This window comes from Microcaecilia unicolor, chromosome 6, assembly GCF_901765095.1.
Source record: "Microcaecilia unicolor chromosome 6, aMicUni1.1, whole genome shotgun sequence".
In the NCBI taxonomy this organism is placed as follows: Eukaryota; Metazoa; Chordata; class Amphibia; order Gymnophiona; family Siphonopidae; genus Microcaecilia; species Microcaecilia unicolor.
The window spans coordinates 235,897,737-235,920,001 of NC_044036.1; the positions used below are offsets into that span (position 1 = coordinate 235,897,737).

The 22,265-nt window shown below is 46.1% G+C and overlaps 1 protein-coding gene across 1 annotated transcript in view; it reads right to left on the reverse strand.

Moving 5' to 3' along the window:
• Window positions 1-22,265, reverse strand: part of NOXA1 (NADPH oxidase activator 1) — a 590,376-nt gene that overhangs the window by 258,639 nt on the left and 309,472 nt on the right. Inside the window, 1 exon segment of the mRNA XM_030206681.1 lies at window positions 21,624-21,762. Within this exon segment, the coding sequence (XP_030062541.1) occupies window positions 21,624-21,762 (139 nt within the window).

Below are 22,265 nucleotides of genomic sequence, written 5' to 3' on the forward strand. Positions count from 1 at the left end.
GCGTACCTAGGGTAGTTGACACCCGGGGCCGGTCATTTTTTAACACCCCCCCCCCCCCCCAAATCCAGTACTAGGCATGCCGAGAATACAAAACACTCAGGACCTATAGAGCAATTCTACCATACCATAAGCAGTCATTTCTACGAGTCACACAAGGAAAAGGAAAGCATCTTAAACACTACAGTGAGCAGTAGAACATCAATTCACCTATTGTAAAACGAAACCAGACAGAATAGTACAGATTGTAGATCCTGCACAGTCAATGCCAACTGAAAGCCATGTCTTTTTCACAAACACAGATACACCCTAATCCACTATAGAATAAGTAATCATAAACTTTCTATTTAGACAAAAATTAAACTGAACCCCCAATGCCAGACTCTGCATACAATGCAACACCACAGAAACAGAAACTGTCCCCTAGTACTGTGCAAAATATAAAGACAGCAGATGTAAATTTGAAAAAAACTAACAAGTACCAATCACCACTTTACAAATTAACAAACAGAAATAAAACAAATATAGAAAATAAAATAATACAATTTTATTGGACTAATACATTTAGCTTTCAGAGGACAAAACATCATTCCTCAGGTCAATACAGTATAGTGTTGTTACAATATCCTATCCGGACCTGAGGAAGGGGGTTTTGTTCTCCGAAAGTTAGCCAAAATGTATTAAAATTAGTCCAATAAAAAGATTACCTTGTTTACGTTCTATTATAAACATTAACACAGCTACAATACTACTTTATCCTAAAGCAAAAAAAAATAAAAAAATATATTTTATTTACAGTTTGTTGTCTCTGGTTTCTGCTTTCCTCATCTTCTTTTCACCGTCTTCCTTCCATCCAGCATCTGTCTTCACTCTCTCTCGCTCTCTCTCTGCCATCCAGTGTCTGCCCTCTCTGCCGTCCCTTCCATCCACTGCCTGCCCTTTCTCTCTGCCCCTTCAATCCACCATTTGCCCTCCCTCTCCCATCCATCCAGGGTCTGCCCTCCCTCTCGCTCCCCTTTCCATCTAGGATCTGTCCCCTCTCTCTCTCTGCCTTTTTTCAGCCCCCAGTTCCAGCCCCCTTCTCCCCTCTGAACACCCCCACCCCAGTCCCCTTCTCCCCTCCCCTGTCTGAGACCCCCACCCCAGTCCCCTTCTCTCCTCTGACACCCCCACCCCAGTCCCCCTTCTCCCCTCTCCCCTTCCCTTCTCCCCTCTGAGATCCCCACCCCAGTCCCCTTCCTCCCAGCCCCTGTCTGAGATCCCCACCCCCAGTCCCCTTGTCCCCTCCCCTTTTCCCCTCTGAACCCCCCACCCCAGTCCCCTTCTCCCCTCTGAGATCCCCACCACCAGGCCCCTTTTCCCTCCCCCTGTTCTGAGATCCCCACCCCAGTCCCCTTCTCCCTCTGAACACCCCCACCCCAGTCCCTTCTCCCCTTCCCTTCCCCCGTCTGAGACCCCCACCCCAGTCCCCTTCTCCCACCCCAGTCCCCCTTCTCCCCTCCCCTTTTCCCCTCTGCAACACCCCCACCCCAGTCCCCTTCCCTTCTCCCTCTGAGACCCCCACCCCAGTCCCCTTCTCCCCTCCCCTGGTCTGAGACCCCCACCCCAGTCCCCTTCTCCCCTCCCCCTGTCTGAGACCCCCACCCCAGTCCCCTTCTCCCCTCTGAACACCCCCACCCCAGTCCCCTTCTCCCCTTCCCTTCCCCCGTCTGAGACCCCCACCCCAGTCCCCTTCTCCCCACCCCAGTCCCCTTCTCCCCTCCCCTTTTCCCCTCTGAACACCCCCACCCCAGTCCCCTTCCCTTCTCCCCTCTGAGACCCCCACCCCAGTCCCCTTCTCCCCTCCCCTGTCTGAGACCCCCACCCCAGTCCCCTTCTCCCCTCTGAACACCCCCACCCGAGTCCCTTTCGCCCCTCTCCTTCCCCACCTCAGTCCCGTTAAAACCGGCGAAGCAGCGTCGCAGGCAGCGCCTCGTGCCCTGCTTGTAAAAAAAAAATCAAATCTCCTTCCTTCTCCTCGTCTTGACGTCGACTCGGGCCTTCCAATCAAATAGTCGACATCAAGACGAGGAGGAGAAGGAAGGAGATTTGATTTTTTTTTTTACAAGCAGGGCGCGAGGCGCTGCCTGCGACGCTGCTTCGCCGGTTTTTTTAATGTGCGGCGCCGCGGGAACGGCCACGGGAGGCGGCGGGAGCGGAGCACCCCCCACCCACTGGCACCCGGGGCGGACCGCCCCCACCGCCCCCCCCCCCTTGGTACGCCACTGCTCATACGTCTTGTAACGCAAATCCCATACCATTTTCTTTGCACCGCTTCAATTCTTTTTACATCCTTAGCAAGATACAGCCTCCAGAACTGAACACAATACTCCAGGTGGGGCCTCACCAACGACCTGTACAGGGGCATCAACACCTCCTTTCTTCTGATGATCACAGCTCTCTCTATACAGCCTAGCAACCTTCTGGCTCCAGCCACTGCCTTGTCACACCATACTGTTTCGTCGCCTTCAGATCCTCAGATACTATCACCCCAAGATCCCTCTCCCTGTCTGTACATATCAGACTCTCACAGCCTAACCCATACGTCTCCCGTGGATTTCTACTCCCTAAGTGCATCATTTTGCATTTCTTCGCATTGAATTTTAATTGCCAAACATTAGACCATTCTTCTAGCTTCTGCAGATCCTTTTTCATGTTTTCCACTCCCTCCGGGGTGTCCACTCTGTTACAAATCTTGGTATCATCCGCAAAAAGGCAAACTTTACCTTCTAACCCTTCGGCAATGTCGCTCACAAATGTATTGAACAGAATTGGCCCAAGCACCAATCCCTGAGGCACTCCACTACTCACTTTTCCCTCATCCGAGCAAATTCCATTAACCACCACCCTCTGGCGTCTGTCCATCAACCAGTTCCTAATCCAGTTCACCACGTCGGGTCCTATCTTCAGCCTGTCAAGTTTATTCAAGATAAACTTGATGATCCTAATAATAGAATGAAGTGCCCATACACACTGAGCCCGCAAATAGGTGGGAAAATGTGGGATACAAAAGCAATAAAATAAATAAATAAGACCATAAGTGATCCAGAAGGCCTATGTTAAATCACATATTGGTTGCTACTTTGGCATTCCCTGACAAGTGTTGTGCACAGATTGACACCACCCCCCCACCACCCCAGTGGTCTCTTACCATACAGTAGTATAGGTGATTATTAGAGTAATGGATGTACAGAGAGATAGGATTTGTAGCTCAATCTTTTACTTTATTTATTTATTTATTGCATTTGTTCCCACATTTTCCCATCTATTTGCAGGCTCAATGTGGCTTACATAGTACCGTAAAGGCATTCGCCAATTCCGGTATAAACAGTTACAGTGGTGGAAATAAGTATTTGATCCCTTGCTGATTTTGTAAGTTTGCCCACTGACAAAGACATGAGCAGCCCATAATTGAAGGGTAGGTTATTGGTAACAGTGAGAGATAGCACATCACAAATTAAATCCGGAAAATCACATTGTGGAAAGTATATGAATTTATTTGCATTCTGCAGAGGGAAATAAGTATTTAATCCCTCTGGCAAACAAGACCTAATACTTGGTGGCAAAACCTTGTTGGCAAGCACAGCGGTCAGACGTCTTCTGTAGTTGATGATGAGGTTTGCACACATGTCAGGAGGAATTTTGGTCCACTCCTCTTTGCAGATCATCTCTAAATCATTAAGAGTTCTGGGCTGTCGCTTGGCAACTCGCAGCTTCAGCTCCCTCCATAAGTTTTCAATGGGATTAAGGTCTGGTGACTGGCTAGTCCACTCCATGACCCTAATGTGCTTCTTCCTGAGCCACTCCTTTGTTGCCTTGGCTGTATGTTTTGGGTCATTGTCGTGCTGGAAGACCCAGCCACGACCCATTTTTAAGGCCCTGGCGGAGGGAAGGAGGTTGTCACTCAGAATTGTACGGTACATGGCCCCATCCATTCTCCCATTGATGCGGTGAAGTAGTCCTGTGCCCTTAGCAGAGAAACACCCCCAAAACATAACATTTCCACCTCCATGCTTGACAGTGGGGACAGTGTTCTTTGGGTCATAGGCAGCATTTCTCTTCCTCCAAACACGGCGAGTTGAGTTCATGCCAAAGAGCTCAATTTTTGTCTCATCTGACCACATCACCTTCTCCCAATCACTCTCGGCATCATCCAGGTGTTCACTGGCAAACTTCAGACGGGCCGTCACATGTGCCTTCCGGAGCAGGGGGACCTTGCGGGCACTGCAGGATTGCAATCCGTTATGTCGTAATGTGTTACCAATGGTTTTCGTGGTGACAGTGGTCCCAGCTGCCTTGAGATCATTGACAAGTTCCCCTCTTGTAGTTGTAGGCTGATTTCTAACCTTCCTCATGATCAAGGATACCCCACGAGGTGAGATTTTGCGTGGAGCCCCAGATCTTTGTCGATTGACAGTCATTTTGTACTTCTTCCATTTTCTTACTATGGCACCAACAGTTGTCTCCTTCTCGCCCAGCGTCTTACTGATGGTTTTGTAGCCCATTCCAGCCTTGTGCAGGTGTATGATCTTGTCCCTGACATCCTTAGACAGCTCCTTGCTCTTGGCCATTTTGTAGAGGTTAGAGTCTGACTGATTCACTGAGTCTGTGGACAGGTGTCTTTCATACAGGTGACCATTGCCGACAGCTGTCTGTCATGCAGGTAACGAGTTGATTTGGAGCATCTACCTGGTCTGTAGGGGCCAGATCTCTTACTGGTTGGTGGGGGATCAAATACTTATTTCCCTCTGCAGAATGCAAATAAATTCATATACTTTCCACAATGTGATTTTCCGGATTTAATTTGTGATGTGCTATCTCTCACTGTTACCAATAACCTACCCTTCAATTATGGGCTGCTCATGTCTTTGTCAGTGGGCAAACTTACAAAATCAGCAAGGGATCAAATACTTATTTCCACCACTGTACACAGTGATGTTATGGTAGAATAAGGTTCATGTGGAACAAACAGGGAATCGTATAGAGGAAGAGTTAAGTTATATCCATTACGTTCGTTGGTTTTGTAGTGTTGCAGGGTTCAGGTATTTAAGTAGGGTTGGTAGAGTATGCCTTTTTGAACAAGTAGGTTTTTAGTGATTTCCGGAAGTTTAGGTGGTTATAGGGTGTTTTCACGGCTTTTGGTAGTGCGTTCCATAGTTGTGTGCTTATGTAGGAAAAGCTGGATGCATAAGTTGATTTGTATTTGAGTCCTTTGCAGCTTGGGTAGTGGAGGTTTAGATATGTTCATACTGATCCGGTTGTATTTCTGATTGGTAGGTCGATGAGGTCTGTCATGTATCCCGGGGCCTCGCCGTAGATAATCTTATGAACCAGGGTGCAGATTTTGAAAGCAGTACGTTCTTTGATTGGGAGCCAGTGCAATTTTTCACGGAGGGGCTTGGCGCTTTTGAATTGTGTTTTTCCAAATATAAGCCTGGCTGCCGTGTTTTGAGTGGTCCAGTGCCGTAGCGAGGGCTAATGGCACCTGGGGTGGGTCGCCGCTGCGCACCCCCCCCCCCCCCAGGTGCAGCACGGCGCGACTCCCCCCTCTGCGGTGCACCCCCCCCCCCCGGAGCGCAACCCCCCCCCCCCCCAGACTGCATTCTTACCTGCGGGAGGGCCGATCCACCCCGAGTGCATGTCACTCGGAGCTGCGTCGGCCCTGCTGGTTCCCTGCTCTCTCTGCCCCGGAACAGGAAGTAACCTGTTCCGGGGCAGAGAGCGCAGGGAACCAGCGGGGCCGGCACCCCCCGAGCGCGTGCACTGGGTGGTCTGCCCCTCCCGCCCCCCATTCCTAAGCTACTGGAGTGGTCTAAAGTTTCTTTATGAGTTGTTCTTTGCATCCCACACAAATTTCATTGCAATAATCTAGGTGGCTTAGTACCATTGATTGGATCAGATTCCGAAATGTTTTCCTCGGGAAGAATGGTTTCACGCGTTTGAGTTTCCACATTGAGTGAAACATTTTGTTAGTTGTGGATTTCACTTGGCTCTCTAGTGTTAGGTTGCGGTTGAGGAGTTTCAGGCTGTCTGAGATGGGGAGGGTGTAATCTGGGGTGTTTATATTTATGGGGTTGTTCACACTGTATTGGGATGAAAGGATGACGCAGTGTGTTTTATCTGTGTTGAGTTTTAGTTGAAATGCATTTGCCCATGAGTCCATGATGTTCAAGCCGAGCTTAATTTTGTTGGTGATTTCTGTCGGATCATGTTTGTAAGGAATGTATATTGTGACATCATCCGCAAAAGGGTTAAGACCTTAGTCGGATAAGGACTTGGCTAGTGGGGTCATCATTAGGTTGAAGAGGATCGGTGATAGTGGTGATCCTTGAGGTACTCTGCAGTCTGCTTTCCACAGTGATGATATGTTTGAATTTGATTTCACTTGATATGTTCTAGTGGTTAGGAAACCCTTGATCCAACTAAGTATATTTCCTCCGATCCCGAAGTAGTCTAGGAGTCTTAGTAGTATATTATGGTTTACCATGTTGAATGCACTGGACATGTCGAATTGGAGGAGGAGTATGCTATTACCTGTTGCTATTTCTTGCTTGAATTTCGCTAAGAGAGTGATTAGTACTGTTTCAGTGCTATGGAGGGGGCAAAATCCTGATTGTGATCCATGTAATATTGAGAATTTGTTTAGATAGTCAGTAAGTTGCTTGGTTACCATGCTTTCCATCAATTTGATTACCAGTGGGATAGATGTTACTGGTCGGTAGTTGGTGATTTCGTTTGTATTTTTCTTGGTGTCTTTTGGTATTGGGGTGAGTAGGATGTTACCGTTTTCCTTGGGGATGAGACCTTGCTAAGGCATGTAGTTTAGGTGGGATGTGAGGTCTGCTATGAAGCGGTGGGGAGTGGATTTTATTAGGTAATTGGGGCAGGTATCCAATTTACAGTGAGTCTTGGAGAACCTTTTGATCGCCTGGGTGACTGGGTGAAGTTTGACCAAGTTCGGTCAGCTGGGTATTCTCCGGGGGTTAGATCCAGATTATTGATGAAGTTTTCGATATCGGTATTGTCCTGAGGTAGCGTGTTGCGAAGGTTTGTAATTTTTTCATTGAAATATTTAGCAAGTTTGTCTGCAGATGGCATATCTGTATTGGTTGTAGTGACCGCCTTAGTGTCTAGTAGTTTGTTCACGAGTTGGTATAGTTTCTTCGGGTCTTTGTGATCAGGCCCTATTTTAATTTTATAGTATATCCTTTTGGTTTGTCTTATTGCGTATTTTCTTTGTATCCGTTTCCATGCATTGAGTGTGTGTTCATCTTTTATTTTTTTCCATGCTCGTTTGAGTTTCTTGGATTGTGTTTTTAGTGTTTTCAGTTCATTGTTGAACCATGGTATAGTGTTATGCCTACGTGAGGTTCTTGTTCGTAAGGGTGCTATTTCGTCTAGTATACTTCTGCATCTTTTATTCCATTCTGTGAGATAGTGTGTGGAGTCCGTTTGTGCTGTCCATTCGTTATTATACATCTGTAGCCAGAATGTTTTCGGGTCTATTTGGCCTTTGGTGCTGTAGTTTGTATGTTCTTGTGTGCGGTTTGAGCCCTTCTTCCGCCATTTTAGGGATAGGTTTAGTTTATAGTGATCAGTCCATGGTGTCTCTGTCTATTTGATATCTGTTATTATTAGGTTCTAGTCTATTGACAGTTTATGTGAGATGAGGTCGAGTGCATGCCCTTTGACATGGGTTGCTTGCATTTGAGGCCATTTGAGATCCCATGAGTGGAGGAAATCCTTGCATTCTCGTGCGTTTGTGGAGTTTGGGTCTTCTAGATGGAGGTTAATGTCTCCTAATATTAGTATATTGGCGTTGGTTGCACATGTGTTCGAAATGAAGTCAGTGAAGATTGTGTGGTCTTCGTTCCAATTACCTGGTGGTCTATAAAACAAGACACAATTCAGGTGATCAAGCAGGGTTTTGTTGCGGATTCTGATTGAGGCAATTTCAAGTTGGGGCGTTATGGACTCAGCAGTGGTTTTGATGGTAAACTGGGATCAATAGATTAATGCTATGCCTCCGCCTCTCTTTTCCTTTCTGGTCCAGTGAGCGATTTTATATCCTGGGGGGCAGAGATTATGGGGTCCTTTAGATCATGGATCCAGGTTTCAGTGATGAAAAGTAGATGAAGGTTTTCTGACATGATCCAGTCTGTTACTATTGTTGTTTTGTTTACTACGGATCTGGCGTTCATGTAGCCTATTTGAATATTTTGGTGTGGGTCATCTGTTTTTGGTGTTGTGTGGATTTTTGTTAGTTGTTGTTTCTTTGTTATTGTGGGTTTGTTATAGGGTTTCTTTCCCTTCTGTTGTGGGTGTCCGCATGTTGGTGCTTTTCCTTTGTTTTGGTTGTTGTCGGTTTGATGAGGTGGAGTGTATCTAATCAGTCTTTGGTGATTATGTAGTATGGGGATGGTGTTACTTTCTGCAAGTGGGGTAGTTAGTGTTAGATGGATCAGTGATAAGGAATAAATTGCTAGGAGTAATTTGTTGGTATTCATTTTGGTATTAGTTCAATTTGGGCTCTTGTGTTCGATAGGGTACGTGGTTGGACTTGGGTCTCTGTTTTTTTGGGGTTTTTTTTTTAAATAAATAGATACAGATAATTTACTCACAATCATGTGAATTGGAGGTGTTGCTCCAGGACGCAGAGTCTCAGTGACTCTGAGAGCTGTAACAATGGTTGGAGCTAGGAAACTGTTTAGACATATTTCGGTAATGTTTTTACATCCTTTGTGCGTCTTTCCAGAAATGCCCTTCCATATAGTCGGGCTCAGGTATGCTGTCGAGTCACTGAGGGTTCGCAGCTCTGGCGCGGCATTTGTGGGTGGGCAGGAGCTGGGAAGAGGAAAAGGCAAAAGCCTGGGTCACTCTGGGGTCTTGCGGCCAGTGTGGACCCTGGTATGGAGAGGCCGGTCGTCTCTTGTTGCTGCAGGAGGGCAGTGGGTGCAGCTTGCTTGGTTGCCTACTGCTATCTGCTTGCTAGCCGGTACCTTTCTCGCCATTCGTCGCCCGCCGCTCTCCGACCGGCGCCACTCCTGTGCTCCAATGCTCCACCAAGGCCAGAGCTCACATGGGCGCTACGAGGTGCTGCCCACTGCTCCTGGGCGCGGGAGGTCAGAGGAGGCAATCCCGAGGGCAGACAGGAGAGAGCCCCCGTTAGGTGTTGGGGAGGCTGCTGGGAAATCGGAGTGCCCCGCCAGCACCACGCCAAACCCCTTCCGACTCTGATCCACTTCGGGACTGGAGGGCCTCAGCTAGACAGCTGAAGAGAGTGAGTGCCGGTCCATCTCCTCCCCGATTCTCGGCCTGGAAAGGTTAGCACAGCCGCATGCCTCGATCCCCGGCTCTGATCGGGCTCAGGTGCGGCACGTCCGGTCTGGTCCTCCGGCCCAGTGAGGGTTCAATGCTCCCACTTTCAGGGACAAAAAAAAGTTTATCGCTTTTCTTAGGAAGGCTTGGCAGGATTGCATGGAACACAATGATGAGGAGCCAATTAATGCTATTATGTTATGGGAAACAGCAAAGGTAGTTTTGAGGGAGAATATAATTTCTTGTGTTGAACATGATAGGAAGGAACAAGACCATGAGCTACTTACACTGACAACCTAACTAGCCTCCCTACAACGTAGGCAATAAGATATATTGACAAAGATTGATCAGTTGCTAGGCCAGCAGGCCACATCTGACATCCTTTTCTATAAATACTACAAACTACACCACTGGGGCCATAAAACAGGCCGGCTACTGGAGAATTTAGTTAGATCTAGTAAAGTGAAGCAAACAATTACTTGCCTGAGAACTCCTATAGTGCCTACAAGTGGGCATCAACAATTTGCACAAACCTTTTTGACTTACTACTAACAGATGTGCTCGCAGGATCAGGAAGACCTGAATGTATGTAGTCAGTTTTTTCAAGATTTAGACTTACCCACATTGACTGAATCGGAGCAGCCATTCCTGGATGCTCCAATTAAAGGTGGCCATTAAAACCTTAAAATTGACAAAGACTCCAGACACTGATGACTATGGAGGGGAATTCTATAAGATGCTAAAGGATTTAGTTGCCCCTGTCTTGCAGAGAATATTCAGTACATACTTGGAAGGAAGTCATTTAGGAAGACATCAGAACCATGCCCATGTCATTCTCTTAACTATGTCTGGAAAGAACCCTGAGAAAGTGGAATCTCATTGCTCTATTTCCTTAATCAACTAGGATTTAAAAATTTTGACAACAGTACTAGCTTCTCAATAGAACAGGGTTCTCTCCTCACTGATCCATTTGGATCAGATGGGTGTTGTGCCTAAGTGGTACACATCAGTAAACATTATTAAAGCCATTATGGCTCTCAGGCACTCTGTTATGGGAGAGGTGGCGTTGATCAGCCTTGATGCCAAAAAAAGCCTTTGATAGGGTTAACTGGTCCTATATGCATTGGGTCTTGGAGCAATAGGACCAGCTAACTATAATGGTGGACTAAGCTTCTCTATAGTCAGCTTGAAGGGCAGTTTATTATTAATGGGAAGCACACAGAATCTTTCTCCCTCCATACGGGCACGAGCCAGGGTTATCCCCTTTGTCCATCTTGATCCTGGAGTACCTGTGATAAAATTTGGGGTACTCCAGAAATTTTAGGAATATCCATGGGAGGCCTTGAGTAAACATAGTAACATAAGTGACGGCAGATAAAAACCTGAATGGTCCATCCAGTCTGCCCAACAGTCACATTCATTATCAATTCAAGATTTAAATCAACAAGGATACATTGTTTGCAGATGATATGTTGTTATGTTTGCAGAACCCAGAAAGAGATTTGGCTATGGTACTTCACCTTATTGAGTGTTTTGGTACTTTCTGTGGCCTTAAAATAAATGTTGACATATCTGAGGCCTTGCAGACTAGGGGAATCCGTGGTGCAACTACCCTGAGCCCCCCTCAACTCCTGATATGGTGGGCCTAGATGTTGTCGGGACTCTGGATGAGATCCAGGAGAACTAGAGAGTTGGGGTCTAGCAGGAGATAAGGGAGAAATTAGAAATCTGTGTCAGTCATATAATTCTATTTTATTCAATTGTTTATATACTGCTGGTTTTGGAATTCATAGCAGTAAAGAAAGTTTAAGTTTTTCTGAGACTGAAAACAGTGGTCTTGAAGACTATGAACTGTGAGTGCTTGACTTAGGCTAATTGTCTGTTGAACCAAATGTACTGGCAATAGGCCTTGAAACTTAGGCCTGAAAGAAACAGAAAAAATTGTCTTTAGAATAGCCAAAGAAGTCTGTGAGTAGGCCAGCATGATATGGTGCACCTATTAAGGGCCTAAGACAGGGAAAAATGTGTTGCTTGCTAATTATATTATCATGCCAAGGAAATATTGGACAGACGGTTATAAACTCATAATCAATGCAGAATTGCAGGAAATACAGTAGAATGTACATTACTAAAGTGAGGGGTTTTCATATGTGGTTGTGGGAGAATGATGATAGTGTTAAGTGTGGGCAGGGGTGGGGGTACTTGGCTTCATTCTTTTCTGAAGTGTCCTAGTCTCCATGATCGTTGAACTGGAGCTATGCATACTGTTTTCCACAACTATTCCATGGACTTACTCCCTATTAATGTTGAGAAATTGGGACAGCATTGGTAAAGAGGCTGCCCCGCAAGTCATTTCCTGAATGCATAAGAAATGTATTTTGTATGCTGTATTACCGATTAAAAAAACAACTAACATCGAAAGACTCGATTAAGGAAGAGGCCTTACATTTGAAAGCCTTGCCTGGTTGGGATAGATTCCTGTAATGTGTTTAATGTAGTCACTGTGATGTTAAATAAGCAAGGCATTATGTGAAATGAAGTTCACAGGTAGTGCAGACACACTTGTTTAGAAAACTGTTATTATTAGTGTGCTGTTGCCTAGGCTTTTTTGCTCAGCCTATCTTGGATCTGTTCTCATTGGTCCTTTTGGCCTCTTGTTCTCTGGGCTTCAGGGAGCCCCCCTCTCCTGTCCAGTGGCTCTCTCTGACTGACTTGATGGCTGTCTCCATCTTATTTTCTGTCAGCACTTGTCTTCATAGACTCACTGGAGAGAACTCGGTTTTTACCTCATATATATCTCATACATATCTTGCCAATGAGATATTGCATCTTCAGTCTCCATCTGTGAGCTGCTCTACCTGTGTAACTGTTTTCTACCTAAGCAGTAGAACGCCCTCTTCCTCAGGTCTCTGATTCCATCTGAAGCAGCTTTCAACACGAAGGCTCTGTGCTAAGAAGCACCTCTTCTGATTTGTGAATAAACTGTTATTATTCATTAAAGGACCATTCAGAAATATAAAGAGACTTCAGGGTTTGTTGATATGCTGAGGTAGTACATTAAGATACTGAGATTCTACAGTGACAGATCTGGGAGGCTTGAACAGGTATGGCTGGGTGGATGACTAAACTGGGTCAATTTGAACTACGAGTTTATCAGCTTTCTATTCCCCATACTGGAGTCAAAATATAGGACTCTTTACCTATCCCATCAAAACAGAAAACAGCTATCTCACCTTCAGGAAGAGGCTAAAACCTTTCTCTTCTGAAAGACGCTTCATAATAATCCATCATGACTTCTACTTCCTAGTATCATCCATTGTCCTTTCCTTTATTGTTTTTATTTATTTATTTATAACACGTGTACCCTGTACTTTACCACTCAATAGCAGGCTCAATGCGGCTTACATAGTAAAACAGTTTAACAAAGAGGGGCATAATCGAATGCGAACGCCCATCGCCATGGGCATCTATGTCCGAGAATGGGTACGTGAAGGGGCGGGACAGACTGTATTTTCGAAAAAAATGGCCGCCCATCTTTTTTTTCGATAATACGGTTTGTGCCCGGCAAATGCATCGGATTTGTGTGGATTTGAGCTGGGTGGTTTCATTTTTCAACGATAATGGAAACCGAAGGCACCTAGCTCAAAAACGAACAAATCCAAGGCATTTGGTTGTGGGAGGGGCCAGGATTCGTAGTGCACTGGTCCCCCCTCACATGGCCGGACACCAAACTGGCACCCTAGGGGGCACATAACAATTAAAAAAATGTCAAATACTTCCTATGTCCATAGCTCCATTCCTTTGGGTGCTGAGCCCCTCAAATCCCCCCTAAAACCCACTGCCCACAACTCTACACCATTACCATAGCCCTTATGGCTGAAGGGGGGCACCTACATGTGGGTACAGTGGGTTTTGGGGGCGGTTTGGAGGGCTCCCATTTACCACTACAAGTGTAATAGGTAGGGGGGGATGGGCCTGGGTCCACCTGCCTGAAGTCCACTGCACCCACTAACAACTGCTCCAGGGACCTGCATACTGCTGTGATGGAGCTGGGTATGACATTTGAGGCTGGCATACAGGCTGGAAAAAAAAAGTTTTTTAAAGTGTTTTTTTTTGGTGGGAGGGGGTTGGTGACCACTGGGGGAGTCAGGGGTGGTCATCCCAGATTCCCTCCGGTGGTCATCGGGTCATTTAGGGCACTTTTTGGGACTTGTTCGTGAAAAAAAAAAGGATCCAAAAAAAGTGACCTAAATTCACGCTAAAAATGCCTTTGTTTTTTCGATTATCGGCCGAAGGCGCCCATCTCTCCTCGGCCGATAAACACACCCCAGTCCCGCCTTCACCACGCCTCTGACACACCCCGTCAACTTAGCTCGTTCCCGCGACAGAATGCAGTTGAAGACCCCCAAAATTGGCTTTCAATTATACCGATTTGGGTGCCTTTGCGACATGGGCACCTATCTCCCGATTTGGGTCAAAATCTAGGCGCCCATCACTTTCGAAAATAAGGCTGAAAGTGATATAGAATGGTTCACTGCGGCTTACATAGTAAAACAGGATAATAAAGTGATATAGAATGGATGCAACTGTGAATTATAAGTAATAAGGTGGTCATTTATGTGTGGTAATATTACAAGTAGAGAGGTTGTCGTTTATGTGTTAATATGTAAGATAGGTAAGGAAAGGACTTTAGTCTCATGCATTAATCCAATGGTCTCTAATGTTTCTCATACCTCACACTAACACTATCTGCTTTTGTCTCACCTTGAATGTAAACCACACTGAACCCTGGAAAGGGATATTAGCGGAATACAAGAACTGAACTGAATTTGATGCTCAAAACTCCGGTACTGTACAAACAGCACCAGAAAATAACGCTGCAACAGCACAGGAAAGGAACTCCCCAATGCTCAACAATAATGGTATGCAAATTTTATGCATGCTGTTAGCACTGAGCATTGGGAAGTAAGGAGGGTGGAACATGCCCAGCACATGCGCACAAGAGCTGTGCAGTAAGTATGAAAAGACTAGTTTAAATGCTATTTGTGCTATCCTTTGGCATGCTTGTTTTTCCACGCACTCAAGCCCTCTGAGCATTCTGCGCTAGTAAATGTGGGCACTAGTCCAGCACTAATGGCCTCTAGCACCCAAATTTACTTCTGGGCGTCGGGACCTGTATGCTTAGTACTGGGCCCTATTTTGGCACCACTGGATGCACTCACTTATGGGGGTCAGGTAGGGCGAATGGAGGGAGGATGGGGGTTTGTGTGGAGGGGCTGTGACTGTTTCTTGATGTGGGATAGTTGAGGGGAGGAAGAAAAAGTCAGCAGGACATGTGGACTCTTTGTTTGGCTCTCTGGATAAGAACTATTTCAGAGGGGCTGTACACTTTCAACACTTGCATAGTGTCATTGTGCTCTTAATTGTAGTCATTTGTATTCTTTATTATTTGTTCTTTGTTCTTTTATATGCTTGTTTGACATGCTTTACAATGATGTGTTGCCTTGTACGCCTGCTACACTGATAAATAAAAAGTTTTTAAAAAACAACAGTCATTCTCTATAATTCTTTGGGTCAAGATCCCAGTGTTTTTCTGGCACAGTGACACTATAGTTTCCAGTAGATGCAGTGTGTCACTTTATTGTGCCTTTCTGTATACAGTTCTTCTACCATCAGCATGTCACATTCAGCACAGATGCACCACAGTTTCCACTTTTGTAACAGAATCTGTATTTGTTTGTTTTACAGGGGTTTTTTTTCTGTCCTGGCTGTAAATCAATTTAGTTTAAAAGCTGCCTTATCTCCTTTTTAAAAGTTAGCACTAGCAGCCTGGTTCCATCTCGGTTAAGAACAAGAAGCCTCTTTAAAACATCAGATGGATTAATTTGTTTAACATGATGTTAGCCTCGGATGGCTATATCTCTTTCAGATGCTACCTTTGCTTTCAAAGGTTCGGGATGAGCGGGCTTTGCATAAGGCTCTTCAACTTTATCTTTGGCGTGTAAGGTGTGCCAGATTACTGATATTTGTCCTCTAGAATCTTCAGGCTTTCTTCTCACTGCTCGAGCCACATGGCGGTGGCTTTGTAAATGACACCACTTCTCAGCAGCAGCGACACCAGATATCCTATATAATAATTCTCACCTCCAACGTTCTGAGGCTGCCTGGAACCGTGGCTTCCAGCCAGAGGTGGTCTACTTCCAATGGAGTAGATAAAAGTGATGTCATGAATGAAGTGCTACTGATTGGCTGCGCCTCCGAGTCCAGCACGACGCCCAGCAACAAACCGACACACAGGAAAACCACGACCCAGCCAGCCAGCAGTAAACAGCAACCCAGGCAGGGGGAGGAGTAGTTTCCCTACTCCTCCCCCTGCCTAGGAATTGCTGCACACTGCCTGCGAACCTCCCGAACCACCTGCGCACACTAACCGCCCTCAATCGGAAAGGACAAAGAGGGAGGGCGGCGACACGGTGAGCGAGCGCCTGCGGCGAGTCTCAAATCTGCAGGAGGCGGGTGAGGACTCAGGACGGTGTCGGGGTCCACTGGCAACTCGCCAGACGGTGGAGGCAAAGAGCAGCGGGTCCTACTCCAGCGCAGCCGTCATCCCCGTTCACTCAAAACAAAGGTAGCAAACCTATGCGATGCTGCAGCAAGTTCAATAGACAAGAGTGGAAGTGAGCAAAGCAAGTCTAGATAAGCAATGAAGCACATTGGTTAATCTCTGTTTTTCACTCCCCTACGCAGCCGTCATTGGTATACACTGAAAAATAAGCAAAAACTTGCAGCTGCTTCACATTGTCGTTTTAAAAATGTTGTTCCATCTGAAACAAGTCTAAAGCTCTTTCAACTGGATAGACAGTGCCTTAAAACTTGCAGGACAAAGGAGGGAGGAGACAAACACACCCTGCAACTGGGAGGGAGGGGGGATCCTGCAACTGGGGATGGGGGAAAGGGGAAGGGGGGAAACCCCTGCAACTATGAGACAGACCCGGGTGGGGGGTCCACCTGCAACTGGGAAGGAGGGGGGACCGACCCTGCAACTGGGAGGGAGGGGGGACCCTGGCACATACTCTCATTCTCACACACACACTTGCACACAGTCTCACTCTCTCTGTGTCACACACACACACTCGCACATTCACTCTCTCTCACACAGTCACTCTCACACACACTCTCTCTCTCTCTCAAACATACACACTCCCAGGAAAACCTTGCTAGCGCCCGTTTCCTTTAAAACAGAAACGGGCCTTTTTTACTAGTCTCTATACATCACAATCCGAATTTCCCTCCTGGTACTGACTTGCCAGTGTTTGTTCGCTGGTGTTTTAAGGGGCTGTACTATTTGTATCAACTGCTGACTGATGAAGGTAAACTTCAATCTTTCAGGGAGCTACAAGCTACTTACGCGCTCCCACAAACAGATTATTTTGCCTATGTCCAGCTGCAACATTATGTGTGGAGTTTGGGATGGGAGAATGTCAGTGAGAATGTCCAAGACACGTTAAATGAAGCTTTGACACTGGGTTCCCAGATTCCAGTGCCATTGACATATCATCTCAGATTTTTGAAAGACACCACAGAGGATATAGATTATGCACACCTGGCCTTTCGTTGGTCAGAAGATTTAGCAGTTGACATTACGGCAGTCCAGATTCAAGATGGTCTTCTGCGTATACAACGTTGGATGCGGTATGTGCTGTTATGGGAATTACAATACAAATTTCTGCTTTGACTATAAATTGCACACGCTCAAGCTCACAAAGCAGCACTTTGCTCATCTGGAATATGTGCCAAATGCTCAACTTCTGCTGCTACTCTAAGTCATATGTTCTGGCATTGTCCAGTAGTCTTATCCTTTTGGTTACAGGTGCTCAATCGGTCACACACCAATGGTCTCGCAGCGGTGACGTTATCATCAAAATTACTTTTTGGTGTCTTCGTGATTGCGGCTACAGTGCTCCGGTCTCCAGGATAAAAGTCCATCTTACTCTGGGGTTGGATTCTATCTGTGCTTACATTAGCGCTTGGTGGATTACGGATGACTTCATATTAGATATGGAAAGACTGAACATTTTGGATCTCTCTTCACCTTTGAGGCGTGCAATTTCAGCAGATATGAGTGAGTTGGGCAACTCTGCAGACTGGCTATCATAACAGAATCCTGTAATCAATGAGCCCAGGTCTCTAAGCCTCCTTGTTTGTATTTGCTATGTATGGGGGGGGGGGGGGGTTGAGTGGGAGGGAGTTTTGGGGGGGTGGGATCTTGTAATTTTGTGATTCATCTTTTCTGCTTATTGGTAGTTGACTTTATATGGATGCTACCCAGGGGCGGCCCGACCATTAGGCCACCTGAGGGCGGGGGCCTCAGGTGGCACTCTACAGGCCAAGATGCTGCCACCCCCTGGGCCAAGATGCTATCCCCTTCCTTCCTCCCACCCATTTGCAGTTGTTTACCTGTTTAGTCACTTCCAAACACGGAAGTGGCAGCGATTCCCATAAGCTGCCCTGCCGCCAGCACCTGCCTGGGGGCCTCAACATGCATCCAAAACACACGCTGACACTTAATACAGGGCCCCCTTTTACTGTAGCTTAGTAAAATGACCCCTGAATGAATTCTTTGCTTCGGTCTTTACAGAAGAAGATGCAATCGATCTACCTGTATCAGAAATAGCTATCATGGGTGATGATGCAGAGGAAATGAAAGAAATCTCAGTGAACCTGGATGATATACTGAACCAAATCGACAAGTAAAAGAGTGATAAATCACATGGACTCTGAACGGTATACACCCCAGCGTACTGGAAAGAACTAAACATGAAATTGCTGATCTCCTGTTAGTGATATGTACCCTGTTGTTAAAATTATCTATAGTACCTGAAGATTGGAGGGTGACAATGTAATGCTGATTTTTAGTTAAGCGTTTCCAGGGATGATCTGGGAATTATAGGACCGGTAAGCCTCATCAATTTGCTTCATTTCTTTGAAGGTGTGAATAAACATGTAGATAAAGGTGAGTGAGTGATATAGAGGGGCATAATCGAACATCACCGGCGAAATAGATCGCTGGCGATCTATTTTGGCTGGCGGCGCAACAGCTGGCCAGAACCGTTATTTTCGAAAAAGATGGCCGGCCATCTTTTTTTTCGATAATACAGTTTAGCCCGGCCAATTCCAGAGTTCGCGGGGTTGAGATCGCTAGTTTTGTTTTTCAGCAATAATGGAAAAAACTGCCGGCCATCTCAACCCGGCGAAATGCAAGGCATTTGGTCGTGGGAGGAGCCAGCATTCGTAGTGCACTGGCCCCCCCTGACATGCCAGTACACCAACTGGGCACCCTAGGGGTCAATGCAGTGGACTTCAGGAAAAAGCTCCCACATGCATAGCTCCCTTACTTTGGGTGCTGAGCCCCCCAAACCCCCCCCCCCCAAACCCACTACCACAAATGTACAACACTACCTTAGCTCTTGTGGGTGAAGGGGGCAACTACATGTGGGTACAGTGGGTTTTGGAGGGCTCCCATTTACCCGCACAAGTGTTACAGGTGGGGGGGGGGGCCTGGGTCCGCCTGCCTTAAGTGCACTGCGGTACCCGCTAAAAGTGTTCCAGGGACCTGCAAACCACGCAGGCCTCTAAGGACTTGTTGCTGCTGTATAACCTTGGCACACCAGTTGAGACCTGAAGACTAATCTCTTTGAAAAGTCCTTTATTGAAAAGCACGTTTACTGCAGATCAGAGGTTGTGCCCCACTGGCAAAGAGTCTCCCTGGTACCAGGGCCGTGCCCGACACGGTAAGCGAGGTAAGCAACGCAGGGGGCGCCGACCTCTAGAGGGCGCCACTCACTTGCAAAATCTTTTACCTGAAGTTGTGATTCTCCTCTCTCCCCTGTCCTTCCTGCATCAGGAAGTGAAGGTAGCCCAGCAGTGCTGAGACAGACACGCTGCTCTGCTAAAGCTGCTTCAAAGAGTACAACCAGCAGCTATTTATGGCTTTGGTTTGTGTGAACAACTTTCATTCAGGGTGAGCTGGAACAACATTCAAATTAAAGAGAACAGGTTTGGAGGCAGGTGTGCAAGTGAGACTGGGGAGAAATAAAAAATAAATAGTGTAATTGTTATCTGTAAGTGGTTCAAAGTTTTGTTTTTTGAGCATTGTACATTGAGAGTGAGGGCATGACTGCAATGATGTGTACATAATTATCATAGCTACAGCTAAAATCCATTTAATTGGCTGAGGTTCAAAGAGGAAGTTTAGCTGACGCATAGTGTAGAATAGCTGGTAAGTAAAAATCTGATTGCTTTTTTTGTGTGTTTGTTTTTATATAAAACATTCTGCTTGGATAGGGAGAGTTGTGATATTTGAAAATACATTTTGCTTAATGAAATTGCTAAACTTTAGAGTCAGAGACTTATCAATGAGGGATACATACAGTGGAAAGGAAGCCCTGGAAACAGAGTTAAGAGGACAGATACCAGCACAGAATCAGATACTGGGCCAGCATAATCAGAAAAAGAAAGTCACCAGCCAACAAAGGTAGAAAAAAAATCGTTTTTATTTTCATTTTAGTGTTTGGAATATGTCCACTTTGAGAATTTGCATCTGCTATCTAATTTTACCATTGTATAGCAGTCTCCAAGAGACTGGGCTCCCAGTGAGCCAGGGAGGTCAGACTGTGTAAATGAGATGAAGAGACCCCCCCCCCCCCCCCTCTGTAACAAAGACAGGAACATGCATAATCAAAGCTTAGGTCTCTGCAGTTACAGGGCTGGCCATTCCTAATTATGCTAATAGTTTTTTAATAGGCTAAGTCCCACTGAAAAGCCTCTTATAAGGCAGTGCTTTCTCTGGAGAGCAGTGTTAAGAAACAGCAGGAATTGTGTTATTTTTTTTAAACTGCTTCCTGTGTAAGCTAATTTACAGTTTTCTAGTATATGCTTGACATGAAGGGTGTGGTAGACCCTTTTGTCAGGTCTGCTGGGCCTGTAGTTTTCAGTCTATAGGAAAGACAGTGGTAGCAATGGAGAAACATCTAATGAAGAAGCGAGACGGGGGGGGGGGGGGACCAACTGTAGTCTGCAGGGGGGCACCAGAGACCCTTGGCACGGCCCTGCCTGGTACTGAGATTAGCAGTAGGTCAGAGCTGGCAGAATGGTTACAATGCCCTCTTTCAGCACATTCAAGGTAATAACTAAGTTCTCTAACATGGGTAACACGTGAAAGGGATCTAAAACTGGCTGACCAAAATGGCCACTACCTCATGGACTACCGGAAACAAAACCAGACACACTCTGCCCAGTTAGTAGGGGAAAAGCACCATGGGAGTAGAGCCCACTACCCTACACCCACCACAATGCATTGCTGATGTGACTCTGCAGTGCACCTAACAGAAAAGGTGTCACACTCACCCGAGAGCCACATCACAACCAGGAAAAAGGCTGTCAGAGGATAGAACACATTTCTGCTGTCGTGGAGGTAGGTACAGCATTTGAGGCTGGTATACAGGCTGGCAAAAGGTTTTTAGTTTTATTGTTTTAGGTGGGGCGGGGGTTGGTGACCACTGGGGGAGTACGGGGAGGGTCATCCCCGATTCCCTCCGGTGGTCATCTGGTCAGTTGGGGCACCTTTTTGAGGCTTGGTCGTGAAAATTAAAGGACCAAGTAAACCCAGCGAAATACTGCTGAACGCCGCTTTTTTTTTTTCCATTATCCGCGAAGCCGGCATCTGGTAGCCATGCCCACGCCCACCCATGTCCCGCCCTTCGCATACGGTGCCAACGCGCCCCCTTGAACTTTCGCTGGCGAGGGTGACGGGGAAAGCGGCGATGCTGTCAAAAAAGCCGTTTTCGATTATACCGATTGGCCGCTTTTGCGAGATCGCCGGCCATCTCCCGATTTATGTCGGAAAATGGCCGGCGATAACTTTTCAAAAATAAGCTTGATAGTAGAATTTTCATTTTTTCTAAGATCTTTATGGGGCTGACCTATAATTCCAAAGACAGTAGGAGTGCAGGATTACAAGCTAATGATAGCTTATATCTTAACCAGTGTTGTTAAAGCACTTTATAATATTGGTTTCAGTCTGTTGTAGCAGTCTTTGCTTATCAATAAAGTTCTCCACACCCTAACCTTACAAAACCTTTTAGCTCTAGAAGTTCAAGATAGGGATTTAAAATACTCTAATGGTACATTTCTTGATACTACTTTATTGGTATACTCCTCTGTTACCCTCTGCTACAGCAGCACTTATTGGACTAACCCCATTTCACTCACCGTCCATCATGAATGGTGGTCGCCCAGTCATCTTCCTTACTGAGGACAAAGACTATACTGTTGCCTTCACCACTGTGTCTTTTTGTATTCTCAGGGTGATAATGAAACCAAGACTCGTAGTATCCAGCACCCCGTCTTCTAAGAACAGAATTATAAAAAGATTATGTTTATGCAGTGAAAGCACACACCTTATTATTAGAGAGAGGAACAGAATAACATACATAAACAAAGACAGTAAGGATGGTTTGGAAGGATACCTTGTAGCATCAACATTGTCTCTCATTGTACTTCTACAATCATCACCTTCCTTAGGAACTAAGGTGAATTTATTTGTTCTAAGAATTTGGGGGGAAGACCATCAGTGGAGGTAACAGTTGCCTGATATAAGGGGAATTACTGGATTTTGGATCACAGTTCTTTAGCAGTAGCTCTGAGAGACATGCTGAATATAGATTGTGCTAGATTCAAAAATAAATAGTGGAGTGGATGAGTGGCCCAGTGGTTAGAGTGGTGAACTTTGGTCCTGGGGAACTGAGGAACTGAGTTTGATTCCCACTTCAGGCACAGGCAGTTCCTTGTGACTCTGGGCAAGTCACTTAACCCTTCGTTGCCTCCCCCCCCCCCCCCCCCCCCCAGGTACA